General features: G+C 42.0%; 1 protein-coding gene across 1 annotated transcript in view; it reads left to right on the top strand.

Moving 5' to 3' along the window:
• Positions 1 to 609: 609 nt before the first annotated feature.
• The window catches only part of PCDH10 (protocadherin 10), a 30342-nt gene continuing 15028 nt past the window's right edge, over positions 610 to 15923 (top strand). The window contains exons 1-4 of the mRNA XM_062574790.1: positions 610 to 3207; positions 4562 to 4620; positions 5196 to 5302; positions 13604 to 13909. Of these exons, the coding sequence (XP_062430774.1) occupies positions 610 to 3207; positions 4562 to 4620; positions 5196 to 5302; positions 13604 to 13909 (3070 nt within the window). The remainder of the gene's footprint in view (positions 3208 to 4561; positions 4621 to 5195; positions 5303 to 13603; positions 13910 to 15923) is intronic.

Below are 15923 nucleotides of genomic sequence, written 5' to 3'. Positions count from 1 at the left end.
TCAGCTCTTTTCTCGCATCTAAAGGGGGCATGTCCACCGGCTTTTCCAGCAACATCTACCCCTCCAGCTCCCACCAGGAAGACAACCCGAGGACAATCTTGAAATATAAAAATTTCCTCCTTGGGATTTGCTGCCGCTGCTGCCTCCGCCGCCACTGCTGCTGCCGCGGTGCAGTGCCAAGACTCTCGGAATAAATAAAAGCGGGCTACTGTGTATCTATAGATACATCCAGCTAATAGCTATTATTAGTTGGCCATTTATTTCGAAGATCACAGATGAAGTGGAGACGCCTGTCTTCTTCATTTGGTCAGCGTGTGAAACAATAATACTCGTAACAAAAAGGAGGGAGATGGGGGAGGGAAAGAAAATCCTAACATGAATCAGAAGAAATAATACCTAGCGCACACCCCCGCAATCAAAACCCCTTCGCCTTCCCCCTCCCCCGATCCCTCTCTATCCGCACACTCGCAGCCGCGCACACACACATACACACACGCAGGCACGCACACACTGTACTGTGTGTATTTTCGGAGGAGGAGGTGGTGGTGGCTTTTGGAAGAGGAGGAGGAGGTGGTGTTGGGGAGGGGGGCTCTCTTTCCCCATTTGGAGATGATTGTGCTATTCCTCTTTGCCTTGCTCTGGATGGTGGAGGGGGTCCTTTGCCAGCTCCATTACACCGTGCAGGAAGAGCAGGAGCATGGCACGTTCGTGGGGAATATCGCCGAGGACCTGGGCTTGGACATTACAAAACTTTCGGCTCGCCGCTTCCAGACAGTGCCCAACTCCCGCAGCCCTTACCTGGAGCTCAACCTGGAGACTGGGGTGCTGTACGTGAACGAGAAGATCGACCGTGAGCAGATCTGCAAACAGAGCCCCTCCTGCCTGCTGCACCTGGAGGTCTTCCTGGAGAACCCCCTGGAGCTGTTCCGGGTGGAGATCGAGGTGCTGGATATCAACGACAACCCGCCCTCCTTCCCGGAGCCCGACCTGACGGTGGAGATCTCGGAGAGCGCCACGCCGGGCACCCGCTTCCCCCTGGAGAGCGCCTTCGACCCCGACGTGGGCACCAACTCGCTGCGCACCTACGAGATCACCCCCAACAGCTACTTCTCCCTCGACGTGCAGACGCAGGGCGACGGCAACCGCTTCGCCGAGCTGGTGCTCGACAAGCCGCTGGACCGGGAGCAGCAGGCGGTGCACCGCTACGTGCTGACCGCGGTGGACGGCGGGCAGCCCCAGCAGCGCACCGGCACCGCCCTGCTCACCATCAGGGTGCTGGACTCCAACGACAACGTCCCCGCCTTCGAGCAGCCCGTCTACACCGTGTCGCTGCCGGAGAACTCGCCGCCCGGCACCCTGGTGCTGCAGCTCAACGCCACCGACCCCGATGAGGGCCAAAACGGCGAGGTCATCTACTCCTTCAGCAGCCATATCTCGGCCCGCGCCCGGGAGCTCTTCGGCATCGCGCCGCGCACGGGGCGGCTGGAGGTGAGCGGCGAGCTGGATTACGAGGAGAGCAGCGTGTACCAGGTGTACGTGCAAGCCAAGGACCTGGGGCCCAACGCCGTGCCGGCGCACTGCAAGGTGCTGGTGCGGGTGCTGGACGCCAACGACAACGCGCCCGAGATCAGCTTCTCCACCGTGAAGGAGGCAGTGAGCGAGGCGGCGGCGCCGGGCACCGTGGTGGCCCTCTTCAGCGTCTCGGACCGCGACTCGGAGGAGAACGGGCAGGTGCAGTGCGAGCTGCTGCAGGGCGACGCGCCCTTCCGCCTCAAGAGCTCCTTCAAGAACTACTACACCATCGTCACCGAGGGTCCGCTGGACCGCGAGCAGCCCGGCGGCGACGCCTACACCCTCACCGTGGTGGCGCGGGACCGCGGCGAGCCGCCGCTCAGCACCAGCAAGTCCATCCAGGTGCGGGTGAGCGACGTGAACGACAACGCGCCGCGCTTCAGCCAGCCCGTCTACCAGGTGTACGTGAGCGAGAACAACGTGCCCGGCGCCTACATCTACGCCGTCAGCGCCACCGACCGCGACCAGGGCGCCAACGCCCAGCTCGCCTACTCCATCCTGGAGAGCCAGATCCAGGGCATGTCCGTCTTCACCTACGTCTCCATCAACTCCGAGAACGGCTTCCTCTACGCCCTCCGCTCCTTCGACTACGAGCAGCTCAAGGAGTTCAGCTTCCAGGTGGAGGCCCGCGACGCCGGCGAGGAGCCGCAGCCGCTGGCCGGCAACGCCACCGTCAACATCGTCGTGGTGGACCAAAACGACAACGCGCCGGCCATCGTGAGCCCGCTGCCCGGCCGCAACGGCACGCCGGCGCGGGAGGCGCTGCCGCGGGGCGCCGAGCCGGGCTACCTGGTGAGCCGCGTGGCGGCGGTGGACGCCGACGACGGCGAGAACGCCCGCCTCACCTACAGCATCGCCCGCGGCAACGAGGCCAGCCTCTTCCGCATGGACTGGCGCACCGGCGAGCTGCGCACGGCGCGCAGGGTGCCGGCCAAGCGCGACCCGCAGCGCCCCTACGAGCTGGTCATCGAGGTGCGCGACCACGGGCAGCCGCCGCTCTCCTCCACCGCCGCCATCCAGGTGGTGCTGGTGGACGGCGCGGCCGAGCGGCCCGGCGGCGGCGGCGGCGGCCCGGGCGCGGGGGCGGGCGCGGGGGGCGGGGGCGGCGGCGGCGAACATCGCCCCAGCCGCGCCGGGGGGGAGACCTCGCTCGACCTCACCCTCATCCTCATCATCGCTCTGGGCTCTGTGTCCTTCATCTTCCTGCTGGCCATGATCGTGCTCGCCGTGCGCTGCCAGAAGGAGAAGAAGCTCAACATCTACACCTGCCTGGCCAGTGACTGCTGCCTGGGCTGCTGCTGCTGCTGCCCCTGCTGCAGCCGCCAGGCGCGGGCCCGCAAGAAGAAGCTCAGCAAGTCGGACATCATGCTGGTGCAGAGCTCCAACGTGCCCAGCAACCCGGCCCAAGTGCCCGTGGAGGAGTCGGGCAGCTTCGGCTCCCACCACCACAACCAGAACTACTGCTACCAGGTCTGCCTCACGCCCGAGTCCGCCAAGACCGACCTGATGTTCCTCAAGCCCTGCAGCCCCTCCCGCAGCACCGACACCGAGCACAACCCCTGCGGGGCCATCGTGACCGGCTACGCCGACCAGCAGCCCGACATCATCTCCAACGGCAGCATTTTGTCCAGCGAGGTGAGGTCCGGCACGCGTGTCCCCCCTCCCTCCCCGCCGCCCTCCCCCCCCGCCGCGGTCCCGCGCGCGGCGGCCGTTGGGGACCGTTAGGCGACCGTTACCGGCCGGCCCCTGCCCCTCCTGTCAGAGCCGCGCCGCGGGCTCGCCGCCGGCACCGCCTTTATTTTTAAACCGCCCGTGTGTTGCCGGGCGGGGTATTGCTTTTCCCAGAATGGCAGCAACTGGCAGTAATGAAAGGAGGCGAAGAATCATTACAGGGTCTTCCGACGCAAAATGTTAAGACTGTGTGTGTGTCTGTGTGTGTAGGGGGTGTCCTTCCTGCAATCTTTGTATGCCCAAATAAGGTTTAGGGCGACCCTCCCCCCCCCGAGACTGTGAAAATCTCTACAGTTAGCAGGAACTTTAATTTGTGAGTTGGAGTTTATTAATAGACTTCTTCACTCTGCCTGAACAGCTCTTTATAACCCAAAACTGAGCTTGCAAAGAAAAACATCAAGAAAAAATTTCCACGAAATTACCTATGGAGACTTAATGTCGCTCTTGTTAAACGTGTTGTCTGTACTATGTTATCTAGTGTGTAGAGAATTCCTATCAAAACATACGTCTTGTCATAATACTCCCTGTTAGTCATTTTCTACTATGTTAGCTAATACGTGTACTAATGCAAAAAAAAAAATCTCTATATGTTGAATACTGAAACCTGAATGCTGTCCAGTCTGGCCAGGGCAGTTTGAATGGTATTTTTCTAAAGCAGTTTAAGTTTTACAGTAAGATTTTTGACACTGGCTTGTTATATTGACCTTTCTTCAAATTGTATGTTAACTCGTATTCTCTCTTGCCTTTTTGAGGGCTGGAGCATATCTCAGTGTATTTTTTTTTTCCTTAGGGTGCAATAGCTATACTGTCTCCACTGTTTTATACACTGAAATTAAGAACAGATTGAACAGCAGATTACACCAAGTTTTTCTGAGTCAGTAGCATGCAACTCCAGAAATAGTTCAGTTGACTTTCCTGGGTGTCCTTGTGATTGTTGACAGCATGTACTTGGGGAGGGTGGGGGGGACTTCCAGAATCTAACTGCAGAGAACTCAGAAGAAATCCCTGATGCTTTCACATATGTATATGATTAAGAGTAGATAGGGTTTTTTGTTTTTTTCATTTTTTTTTCCCTCACACTCCTAGAAAAAAGTTGTGTAGGCCTAGTTGTAACTAAACATTCCCATTTACAGTCAATCTAGTGAGCTGCTCTAGTGTATTTTCAGGTGCTGGGTACAAAAGTATTAAGATTTCAAATGTTTTCCCAAACTTACTACTTACTTTTTTTTTTTTTTTTTTTTTTTTTTTTTTTTTACAGACAAAACATCAGCGTGCTGAGCTCAGTTATCTAGTTGATAGACCCCGACGGGTAAACAGGTATGAACTCCTTACTCTTGTTTTGCTAGTGTGTGCTTTAGCAAGTGTGAATGCGATGCAAAAATGTGTTTACTGCAGACATAAAATAGTAGCCAAGCAATGGGAAAACGAATGTATGTAGACATACTAATTAAAACACTATCAACTAAATAAATTGGGATTATGACTTCTCTGAAGCTATTTCAAAGCCATCTGATGAAAGCAAAAATCACATTTTGTATTAGTCTAAAACATGCTTTAATATACTCTAAGAATCCTTCTGTATCCTCTGCCAGGTAATATTGACCTCTCTGAGTGAAAGTTTAGCTATCCAGCTTACATAAGTGCTACCAAATTATTCATAACAATTACATGAAATCCAGGCAGAGTAATGATGGCTACTGCCAGCTTCAGTTGGATTACTAATGTCTGAAAACACAAGTTTTGTTTATAATGGACAGAGTGGCTCTGCAGAAGCAGTGCAGCATGCAAGAGCGGGTGAATGCAGCACCGTGTTTGGCCATGTGATGGCAGAAGAATGTCTTAAAAGTTCCTCTTTCATTTTTATTCTAATGTAAAGATGTTTCTGTGTCTAGTTCTGCATTCCAGGAAGCAGACATAGTAAGCTCTAAGGACAGTGGTCATGGAGACAGTGAGCAAGGAGACAGTGATCATGATGCCACTAATCGAGGTCAATCCTCTGGTAAGTCTGATAAAAGAATGGAAACAGTAGATCTTTAAGTAAGGGGACTAGAAAGAGCAGTCACATACAGGAATGTCAGACAATAGTGGCATAAAATAATGTGAGACTGTTCTGTGGAGGACTGGTTTTAGGTCAGCTTACTGCTATGGTAACCTGTGCAAGAAGATGATTTTGAAACTTTAGAAGAAACAGTTTATTCTACTCTTTCGATTTGGGAGTTTTTAGTATGTTATTCTGCATCTTTGGCTGTAGCAAAACTTCCTGCACAGTGAAACAAAGTTCTTGGTACGTTTTACAGTGCAGTTTTTTTCTACTGCAGATCTGCAGGATTTCAAAGCATTAGGCAACTTTGTTCAGTGGGGACTTTGGCTGACATGGCAGTGTGAAGGAGGAGTTCCCAAGAGAAAGAAAGAACCCAGTGGTTGAATGACAGCCAGACTGTGAGGATTTTTGCTGGGAATCAGTGGAGACACATTAGGTTCTTTTGAATGTGTAATACCTTAGCATTTTTCTGTGGATTGTTTTTAATTCAAATTAAAGCACCATAAAGTATAAGTGATCTCCATGTTAATGAGTGTAAGGTATTCCTAAATATGCTTCTTTCAGTCATAATGGAAGAAAGAAATACTTTGAAAGCTTTACTTTAAAATCATATTGTCGTGACTTGAATCATCTAAGTGTATCATTTCCACTGTTATTCCTGTGTGCAGCTTGCTGTCTTTGCTCTCACACTGTCATTTTTCTCTTGAAAGGGGACATTTGTTTAGTGTCTGTGCATTACAATTCCTTCTCACCCTCACACTGTCTAAGCCAGAAATGCTTTTGTGTTCTTCCCTACCACAGTCTCTGAAGGTTTGGTATGTCTTGATTCAATACAGTGATTTCTTACCCCTTTTTCCTTCTGTGCTGTGTCACATAGAGGGATTTGCTATGAAAATACTGCACAAAATGATGGCTGAATTTCTCCAGTCCTCCATCCTGTCTTTTCCTGATCCCATCTTAAAAGATGTCAGAGTAAGGGGCTCAGTACTGTCATCCAGAGCTGTCTCACCCACTTGGTCTGTTAACATCCTCTATTTTCTTGCTGCTATAGTCACTGTCCCCTTAATGATGGGAAACCTGGCGCCAGGGGAAAATGAGGCTGCTACAGGGCCCCTTTATATTGCTGCAAGTCATTAATATGCAGACCTAATGAGACTTGAGAAGAGCCAAGAGTCTCCGGAGCTCCCTGCTTCTTGCAGGGCTTCATGCTAAGTGAACAGAGTGTCTATTTTGTGTCTGGGAACCTGACAACAAACCACATCTTGCCAGAAGTTTACATCGGAACACAGAGCCTCTTTCATTTTTCGGCCTATATATGGCGTATGATTTATTGTTGTCTTAAAAAGCCATGTATTTAGCCTCTCCCCCCACCCATTCTTTTGCACTGTTTCTGATGCAGCAGTCAGTGCTACTGAGTTATAAAAAGCTCCCTCTTCTCCTGCCCCCTCCATGTTACATTTTTTCTTTTACTCATTTTACTGCAGCAGTCATCTCGGTGAACATTTCAATCATTTCAGTCCCTCAACATAATGAACCATAAAAACCAAACAGGAGAGAAAAGAATAAATATCTGCAGAAGGGGCTGGATTTGACTGATGGTGGGAATAGAATCATATGGTTCTGTATCAGCTGAAATCTATTTTATTTCAGAAGCATCCATTGCTGTTATTGTTTTTTCCTCTTTATTCTTTCTCTTCATTTTTAAAATGGTCTTTCTCAGATAAGAACTTTGGAACTATTCTCAGAATTTACATTAGTTCTTAGCCAGGTAAATTCTTTATTATTTCTATATTATTGAAATAGGAAAAAGAAATTATTCCATACTTTTAAAATAATCTCAAATCATTTAAGAATCTGATGTGATTTATGGGCTTCTGTATCTTAAATGGAAATTACATATGAATTAATGAAAGCTGATGGTTAGATTTGGTCTATTCATAATTAACAGTTTGAACTGAAACCTCAAACACACAGGTCTTAAAATTTAGTATATTATTGCAGTACTTTGAGGGTAATTTGCATGAACGATTTTTAAACATTAGTTTCAAATAGATAATTAAATAGAAATCTCTAAAGAAACTGCTCTAATTTTGGGGAAGTACAATAATGTTTGTGCTGAACCTTGCTGTCATGATGCAAACAATGTGCCTTTTGACCTCAGTGATGACAAGGAAGTGATTTTGATATGAAAACTTCACTCTTGTTGTTAGTATTTGACATTAAATTTTATGAAAAGATGAGAGTAAATCTTGTTTGATCTTGAATGGCTAGAGGAAATGTCTGAGGGAGTGCCTTTTCAGTGCCATGATAACATGGCAAAATGCTGGACCGTTTTTTTTAAGTGGTCACCTGCCATCATGCAGCAGCATATTAGTTTTCAAAAGCATTGTATTTTTTTCTGGTAATATTTAATGGACAATTCACATTGTCAAATGAAACATACCCCTTGCCAGTTTTCATCAGCAACATGTTCTGCTTGCGAAACATCTTTTCATTTTTCTGTGCATGTCTTTTTGTCACCAGCAAATAGTCTGATGGTATACGAGAAGCTATTCTGTAGTAGTCCATTGTTAGTTAAGCTGACTGTCAAAGTCATGGTGAATTATTATTTGGGAAGGAAAATATGCAAGATGAAAATGTATTACTGTGTCATAGATTTATCCCGTACGACCATTTAGGAAGAATTCTAAACTGAGCTGTTGTAGCTACCATAAAATACATTGTTACATTTCGAAATAAGAATCTAGTTCCCTTTTTACAGAATGTACTTTCTTAATAGTGATTTAATCACAGCTTGAAAAGTGTTTGTACTGAATGCTTATATGTAAGGGATTCATGTTACTCCTATTAAAGTGGCACCTGAATTCCTCATAACTATCTACCTACTTACCTACCTTAATATTCATGAACTAGGAAACTTGTCATCTGCATTTGGTGGGGAATGGCAAGTAATGGGATTTCAAAAGTGCTCAGGAGCTTAATTTTTGTGAGTTGACTAGGCATTTCATTGACTGGGGTAGGAATCTGAACTTTCCAGAAAATGGTTTTCCTAAGGTCAAATGAGAAGTTTTTGACAGACAGAGGAAAGGGTTTCTCAAACCTGAGACTGGTGCCCTACTTATTTAGTGCCTTTTTCTGTCTGAAGATTTTTGGGGACAAAAGCTGTTTTTGTTGTTGTTCTAGAACAAATGCAACTAATACAACACTACTACCTATCATTATCACATTGTATTTCAGTCATTCTGTAGGGGTCATTTCTAAGCATGAAGTAGGTTTATTTTCTGTGGTTGATTAAATTCTTGGCTTCTCTTCTGAAATTGCCAACTTGGGTGCCAATTAATACTCTACATGTGGATATGTTTAATTCGTATGGTTAGACACCTGTCTCTTAAGATTTGGACTCAGGCCATCAACTTTTTTTCATATGGTTGGTCACTAGTTACTCTGCTTTCTCACTCCAAACATGCAGACTTCCTAATATTATTTCTGTTTCACCTTTTTTTGCTGAATTGGCATGGTCGCTCAGATATGCTTAAGGAAGGAATATCTTAAATGTGAAGATAAATGTTCTGTAATGTATGTACTCTAAAATGAGCCAACCTATATTATAACCTACTCAGTGCAATATTGGGCAGTTTACATCTGTGATAGGCTGAAGTCTTTAGACTGATGAGCTTTATGAAGGGAGTTGCAGGGTAATAAAAAGGCACAGGTTGAAACATTACTTCACACCTGTACAGTTGTAGTAAAAACCAAGATGGTTAGTATACATTACTACTGAGATGTGTAAGGGCCACAATATTTCAGTCTTCATGAGAAGAAAAATCTGGTAAGTCAAAAGAAAAAAACCTAAAGATAAAGGGACAGAGAAAAACAGTATTTCTTCTGAGCCTAAGTAGAGTGACAGCTAAATACTGTTTTGAAGATCACCTGGGCTAAGAGTCTGTCTCAGCTAAAATGAGAGTGAACATAAAAATGGCTTAGAGAAGTGCTTTGACTCTAGCTGAGTTTTTTTTTTTTCTTTCTCCTTTGGGCTGCATACTTAATGTTTGCATCTCAGTGGTCCAGATAGGACTTTGAAGTTGAGATTTGGAAGAGTTGAATATTGAAGATGTTTAAGTCTTTATTCATGTTCTCATGCAGATGAAGTCTGTTTTATCCAAGGCAGCACACCAATTACTTAGTAAGAAGGAATGATAACTGTTTCATAGAAAGTCCATTTTCTTCAGTAGTTATTGTTCTGCAACAGAGGTTAAAATCATTATTCTCATTCGTAGACAGAAAATATGAATCACGGGGAAATGAGTAACTTGCTCATAGTTACTCATACTTGCTCATCTAGCCAAATGAGTGGTTGATCGAGTAATGGAACTCTGAACAGGAGTCCTGGTTCCCTAAGTCACACTTGTCTCCCATCTAATCATTAGAAAGCTACCACAGGAGAAATGACAAATGCCACTTAATTCTAAACAAAAGCCAAAGTTGTGAAGAAAATGGCACACATTGGGGAGGGAGGGGGAAATCAGTAATAATAATATGAAAATATTTTGTCATATTACTTTATTTATTCAGTAATACATCTGAACATGTTCACTCATTAGTCTAAAGGTTTGGTGTGCAGCTGTTCTCCTGTAAGTAAGTTAAGAAAGAATGAATTTTTAAAAAAAAAATATTTTAGGCCTGATTTTCTCTTTGATCAGAGCAGTTTTTCAAATCAATTAAATTCATGCACACAGAAATTTTGATATTTCTCCTTTTGAAATATGAAAAGGAAACAAATTAGGAATATGCTTTAGAAATTAAACAATACTAAGTATCTTGTTCAAACCACCTGCATCTGAGAAATTGAGATACAAATAGAAAAATTGATCTTTAACTCCTTTCCTAGTTTTTGGTTGGGGGGGGGGGGAGTAAGGGGTTATTTTTCTTCAGAATCTGCAAGGTCACGTTGCCTACTGGCCTATCTAGTAATAAGACTTGAACGAAGGAAGATTAGTAATGAACTGATTGCCTTTGCCATGAGCTTTTATATGTATACTGTGTTTAGATTAGTGCAGTGCTTACCATTTTCCAGCACTTCAGTACTCTGAGGACATTTGAAATTCGTAATTCAGTCACCTTTAAAATCTCAGTTTTTCTGCATGCAAAGTCTAATATGATAACTAAATGAAAAATGTAAAGCATTTTTTCTTTAATACAGATTAGCAATTATGATGGATAGTTTAATTCAAAAAGACTATATATATAAAAAACAGATTTATGAGAGAGGTGAGATGGAAGTGTTATACTGCTGAAGCTTTCTTCTGTTATAAATCAAGAATATGATTCTTGGCGTATGAAGGAGTCCTGTGCTGGATATCTTACTTCCTTTACCATAATATATCCTTTCTTCTTGTAAAATAGAAAAAATCTTCTTCCCCCCCCCCCCTTTTTTGAATATTTTTCAATTAAAACAGAATGATATATCAGCCATAGTAAAACAAAACAAAAAAAAAGGGGGAGGAAGAATAGCCAGCATCCGTATCAGAGTTAATGAAAATACACGTTAAGTGCCCAGGGATCTTAAAATCAGGGTGCTAATTTGAATTTATTTGTCTCTCAAGATATTAAGACCAAGGGCTTGATTGTGCATCCATTAAACTCTTTGGGAATGTTACAATTGACTCAAGTAGGAGTAGAATCCAGCCTAGTCCTCTCTGAACATTTTGTTCTATTCCGAAACAGGCGTGTACATGCTAGCTGTGTGTTCCAGCAGTGGATATTGTACTTCAGATTTTCAATCTTGTTTTAAAATTTCCCCTGTTCTTCAAAGGGGACAAAAGTTTGTCATACAAGCTTACATTTTATATCCCCAACTTTCATTAATTTGTTTATGCAAAATCCTGATCTATGGTGGCTGTAACATCTCTTTTATAATAAGCTGTTATGTAATACTATTCAGTGCACTGCAGTAGACAAGCGTAATTCAGAAGGGAACTAAAAAGTAATATTTGAATAGACACATTTTGCAGTTTCGCAACTGATATGAAACCAAAATAGAGGATAATTTTCCAGGAGCAATAAAAATACATGAAGAAAAATATGGGTTTATCCTTGAATAAATATCTTGAATTCTCCTTCTCCACTGGCAAAATAATATAATTTAATATTTATCCACAAGTTTTTGTCTTTCTCCTGCTCCCTTTCAAGTCAGGAAACATTAAATGAGTACAGTCATTGAAACACTCTTAGTGAAATGTAACTGTAATTGTTTTCCTATTAAAGATAAGGCTATTGCTTGTTTACGTGCAATTTTGCTAGGAAATGCAAAAAGTGAAAAAAATGTTTTATGTTAACTATCACTTGAATTTTCTGAAAAGCAAAAATGCTTGAATTATAAAATGCATCTTTTCTTGCATAAAAGGTTTTTATTCAGATAGTTTTATACATATGGCGCACACACAAACACGCACACAGCATTTTATAAGCATTGCTCTATATTCATTTCTTTCTTGGAAGCCTGCTTGTAAACCTTTTCTTTTCAGCATTTGATCTCCTTTCAGTGATAGATGCTACCATCATGAAATTTAAAGCTATGCTATTTGTATGTCTTGCATGCCATTGTTCATCTTATTCCTTCATCGTATCTGCAGTTCACGTTTGCATTCTTCAACAGTCCACTGATCAGTAATTTATTTCTAGACTTCTGCATACCAATTATCAGTGCAAGGTTATAATCAAAACTGGACCTAGCATTGTATGTTACTTAAATTAAAACTAAAAAGTCATCATAAAGTGACATTAATCTGAGATAAAAAGCTTTTTTTCATTTTTTTGCTTTTCTGTTTGCCTAAGTGACTGCTTTCAGTTTTTAAGCACTTGTTGATAAGTCAGAGAAATTTCCTGTTTGCTGAAGAGATTGTTTTCTGTAGTGTAAGATGACACATAAATATTACTAACATAAATCAAATTATGATTCAGAATAGTGGTAGAATTCTTAATAGTAATCTTCACGTTAGATATCAAGCTAATCAAGTTCTTTACAGAGTTGACTGGTGAATGAGCTACATTACATGAACCTTATTACAGACACTGATTTTTTTTTTTCTGTTTCTCTTGCGAGTTGTGGCTTTTTTCATAATTGTAATGCAATGCTTGTGAACGCAGTAGTTGTAACAGATTTAGTTCAGTCCAATAAGACATCCAATTATCTTCATAAGTACAAGACAAGGGTATTTCTTTACTGTTCTGCTCTTCTGTATACTGTTGAATATCAACTTGGGGATGTTAGTATTTATTTTACCCTACACCAAAGATTTAATATACAATTTCTCTCAAAACAAGTCTAATCTAACAACTTAGTGAATTATTGTCAGAAAATACTCTGTTGGAACACCAATGTGGAAGTTGTCAATGGAAGCATTGCTTGTCATTTGAAATCTTAATACACTAAAGGATTCGTAAGCGAACGTTTTTTTTTTTTTTGTTGGCAGGGACAAACGTGTGCTGATGATACCGCGGAAGCATTAACAATTTTGTCAGTAGTATCCACTGCAATGTTACATCGGACTAAAGCTACCTTAGTACCACTAATTACAGTAATTTACTATAGGATTCTGTTTTGTTATTTGAGTGGCTTGATGATAGTAAGGACTGCTGTGGTAGCAATGAAAATTATCTCCGAAAGAATGATGAAACAATTTATTAAGTCATCCTGATCACTTAAAACCTGGGTTTCTTCTTTGTAAGAGCTGCTTTTAATACAGGCTCTATCTGTGTAATAATGTATGCACAGATGGTTCCTTTACAGGAAACACTGTTTCGTTTTCATAAACGAAATCTAAAATTCCTCCATCAGGGCATTTCATTTCTTTGGTCAGAGATATGTTTAAATTAAATTTCCTTCATGATCTTAAACAATTATCTTCAACTGCTGAACCACAGCCATCACCTGCAAGTTGAATTAATCCTTATTTGAATGGGCTCTAAAACAGAAAGCTCTGCAAGAGACTGTGTGATGGAATCATCAATACCCTTCTTGTGATTTTTTTTTTTTTTAATTGTGTGACATTCAGGTATTTATATGTGCTTATTAGATGGTGTCATTGAATTATGAAGACTGGACAGATACTTTATTGAGATGAAGGTAGTGGAAAAAGTTCTTACAAGATTTCTCTTCCCATTTCTGTCCCCTCTTGGCATGGTCTTTTTTATCTGTCAGTAGCCATTCATGACGCTGAAGCTTATATCTCTAGTTTCTTCTTTTTCTCATGCTTGCAGGCATGGATCTCTTCTCCAACTGCACGGAGGAATGTAAAGCACTGGGCCACTCAGATCGGTGCTGGATGCCTTCCTTTGTTCCATCTGATGGACGCCAAGCTGCAGATTACCGCAGCAATCTGCACGTACCTGGCATGGACTCTGTTCCAGACACTGAAGTGTTTGAAACACCAGAAGCCCAGCCTGGGGCAGAAAGGTCCTTCTCCACCTTTGGCAAAGAGAAGGCCCTTCACAACACTCTGGAGAGGAAGGAGTTGGATGGACTGCTGTCTAATACACGAGCGCCTTACAAACCACCATATTTGAGTAAGTACTCTTCCAAAGGCTGTATGAAAGTGTTCCCTTTGCGGGAATAAAAGTTAGCTCTTTCTACTATTCATAGCAGGAATGATACAGATGCAATTTTAGAAACAATGAGGAAAATGGCTTCCCTTGGATTTTGGCACCAGTGATGAAGGCATTGTGCAGTGCCTTTTAAAAAAAAGACAAGACCTTGATTCTTGTTAGTGTGATGTGACTGTCAACAAAACAGTATCAGCTGGTAGTGTTGTGTGGGGAGGAATTGTTCAATTTTATTTTCTAAAGCTAGATTATTTTCAAAGTTTGTTTGGATAAGCAGTGTAAACAGACATGGCTAGACTAACAATTTTAAGAATAAAACTAAGTCAAGAAAACTTTTTCTTTCAACTATCTTAGATTCTTTATGTTACTGAGCAGTATCTCATGAATAATCAGTACGTGTATTATATTAAAGTAACTATTTACATAGCTAACATTAAGGATTTGGAGGGAAGAAGGAACTTTTTGCCTTCAGTCTGATCATCTTTCAGCTAGCACAGTATTGACTTTTCTCAATGCTACTAAGTGCCTTCTGTCTCGTTCAGAAATCTTACCTCTTTCTTTAGTCACCTTTTGACAGTGGCTGGGTGGCACAAAAGTATGTGATAGATTTCAAAAAGACCTTCATAGTTCATTTTGGATTGTGAGACAGATGTAGAACCCTTGAGTAATACTTAGAGCTAATATGTTTTTCATTCTGTTTGCTAGCCTTTTGTATTTTTCATTCTGTTTGCTAGCCTTTTGTATTTTTTTAGAGCCTTTAATCTCCTTGACTTCAAGAGTTTATGGTGCTTATCTCATCCAAATAAGCCAAGGATATTAACATTCCAATACTGACTTTTTCTAAAGCAACAGTAGTCTCTCAGGACAGAAGATAAGGAAAAGAAATAAATTGCTGTGGGTGATATTTATTTATTTGTTTTTAATTTCTAAAACATGTAGTTGTGAAGAAAGATGATTTTCAGTTATGTTATGAAAGATCATTTTCAGCACACATCTCTGTTATCTTGTTATCTCAATTAGCTCTGTCCAGGTATTTCAGTGCTTCAGAGGGGTGGTCAAACCATGCCAGCCTTTAGATTTGATTTACTGAAAGCTTGTAAATTTTGACTTCTGAGATGTGTAAGGCTTTTTTTTTTTTTTTTTTTTTTTTTTTTTTTTCCTTAAGAGAGAAAAACACTTGAAACAAACAGCTATACCTTGTCTAGGCTAAGAAATATTCTTTGGTACTAACTCATAATCTAGCAGTACTAATTTCATCTTTATAACTTCAGTTAAAATTTTTGAGTTTCTGAGCCTTGACAGGCTAGTCAGAAGAGTGGTCTGATGTACTAGGTACAGTAGAATGATGATGATCTCCGGTGTCTAGAACTGCCATTGTAGTGGTTCTGTGGTTTTGTTCTAGGCCTGGCAGTTTTATTTCAAATAACAAAGAAACATGTATTTGTTTTATTTATAATTTAGGGGTCTTACATTTTATTCAGCTAGTATTTTTGTTGAACAATCTCTTTATACATGGTCCATGTTTTATTTTTCTGGTCTCAGTACATAAAATACTGGAGGTAAAACATTGGCAGTAGACAAAATAGTATCAATGGGTGGTGTTACATAATCCATACTTGAGAATTCAAATTTAGTTTTACTTTATTTCTTTCGACCTCAAAGCTAAAACTACCACATAGCCAAGGGTAATATTTCTTTCTTCTATTCTCTCTTACTTAATATTTCCTTTAGTAAAATTTTAGATTAAAATTTTATAGTAAATAACAGCAACAAGGAAAAGAAAATGAACACAACACTTTTAGTAATGAGTAAATAATCCCTTACTAATAACGTATTCAGTGAACAGGGCAAGAGGAAAAAGAGGACAGTAGCAAAGAACAGTATATTGCAGGATACAAAGGCTATTTGAACTTAACAGGCCTTTATTAAAAAAATAGAGATACTAAGTACAACTATCAGAAAAAAATCATAAGATCTA

This window comes from Rhea pennata, chromosome 4 (genome assembly GCF_028389875.1).
Source record: "Rhea pennata isolate bPtePen1 chromosome 4, bPtePen1.pri, whole genome shotgun sequence".
Lineage (NCBI taxonomy): Eukaryota > Metazoa > Chordata > Aves > Rheiformes > Rheidae > Rhea > Rhea pennata.
This window is presented reverse-complemented; position numbering and strand designations above follow the sequence as displayed.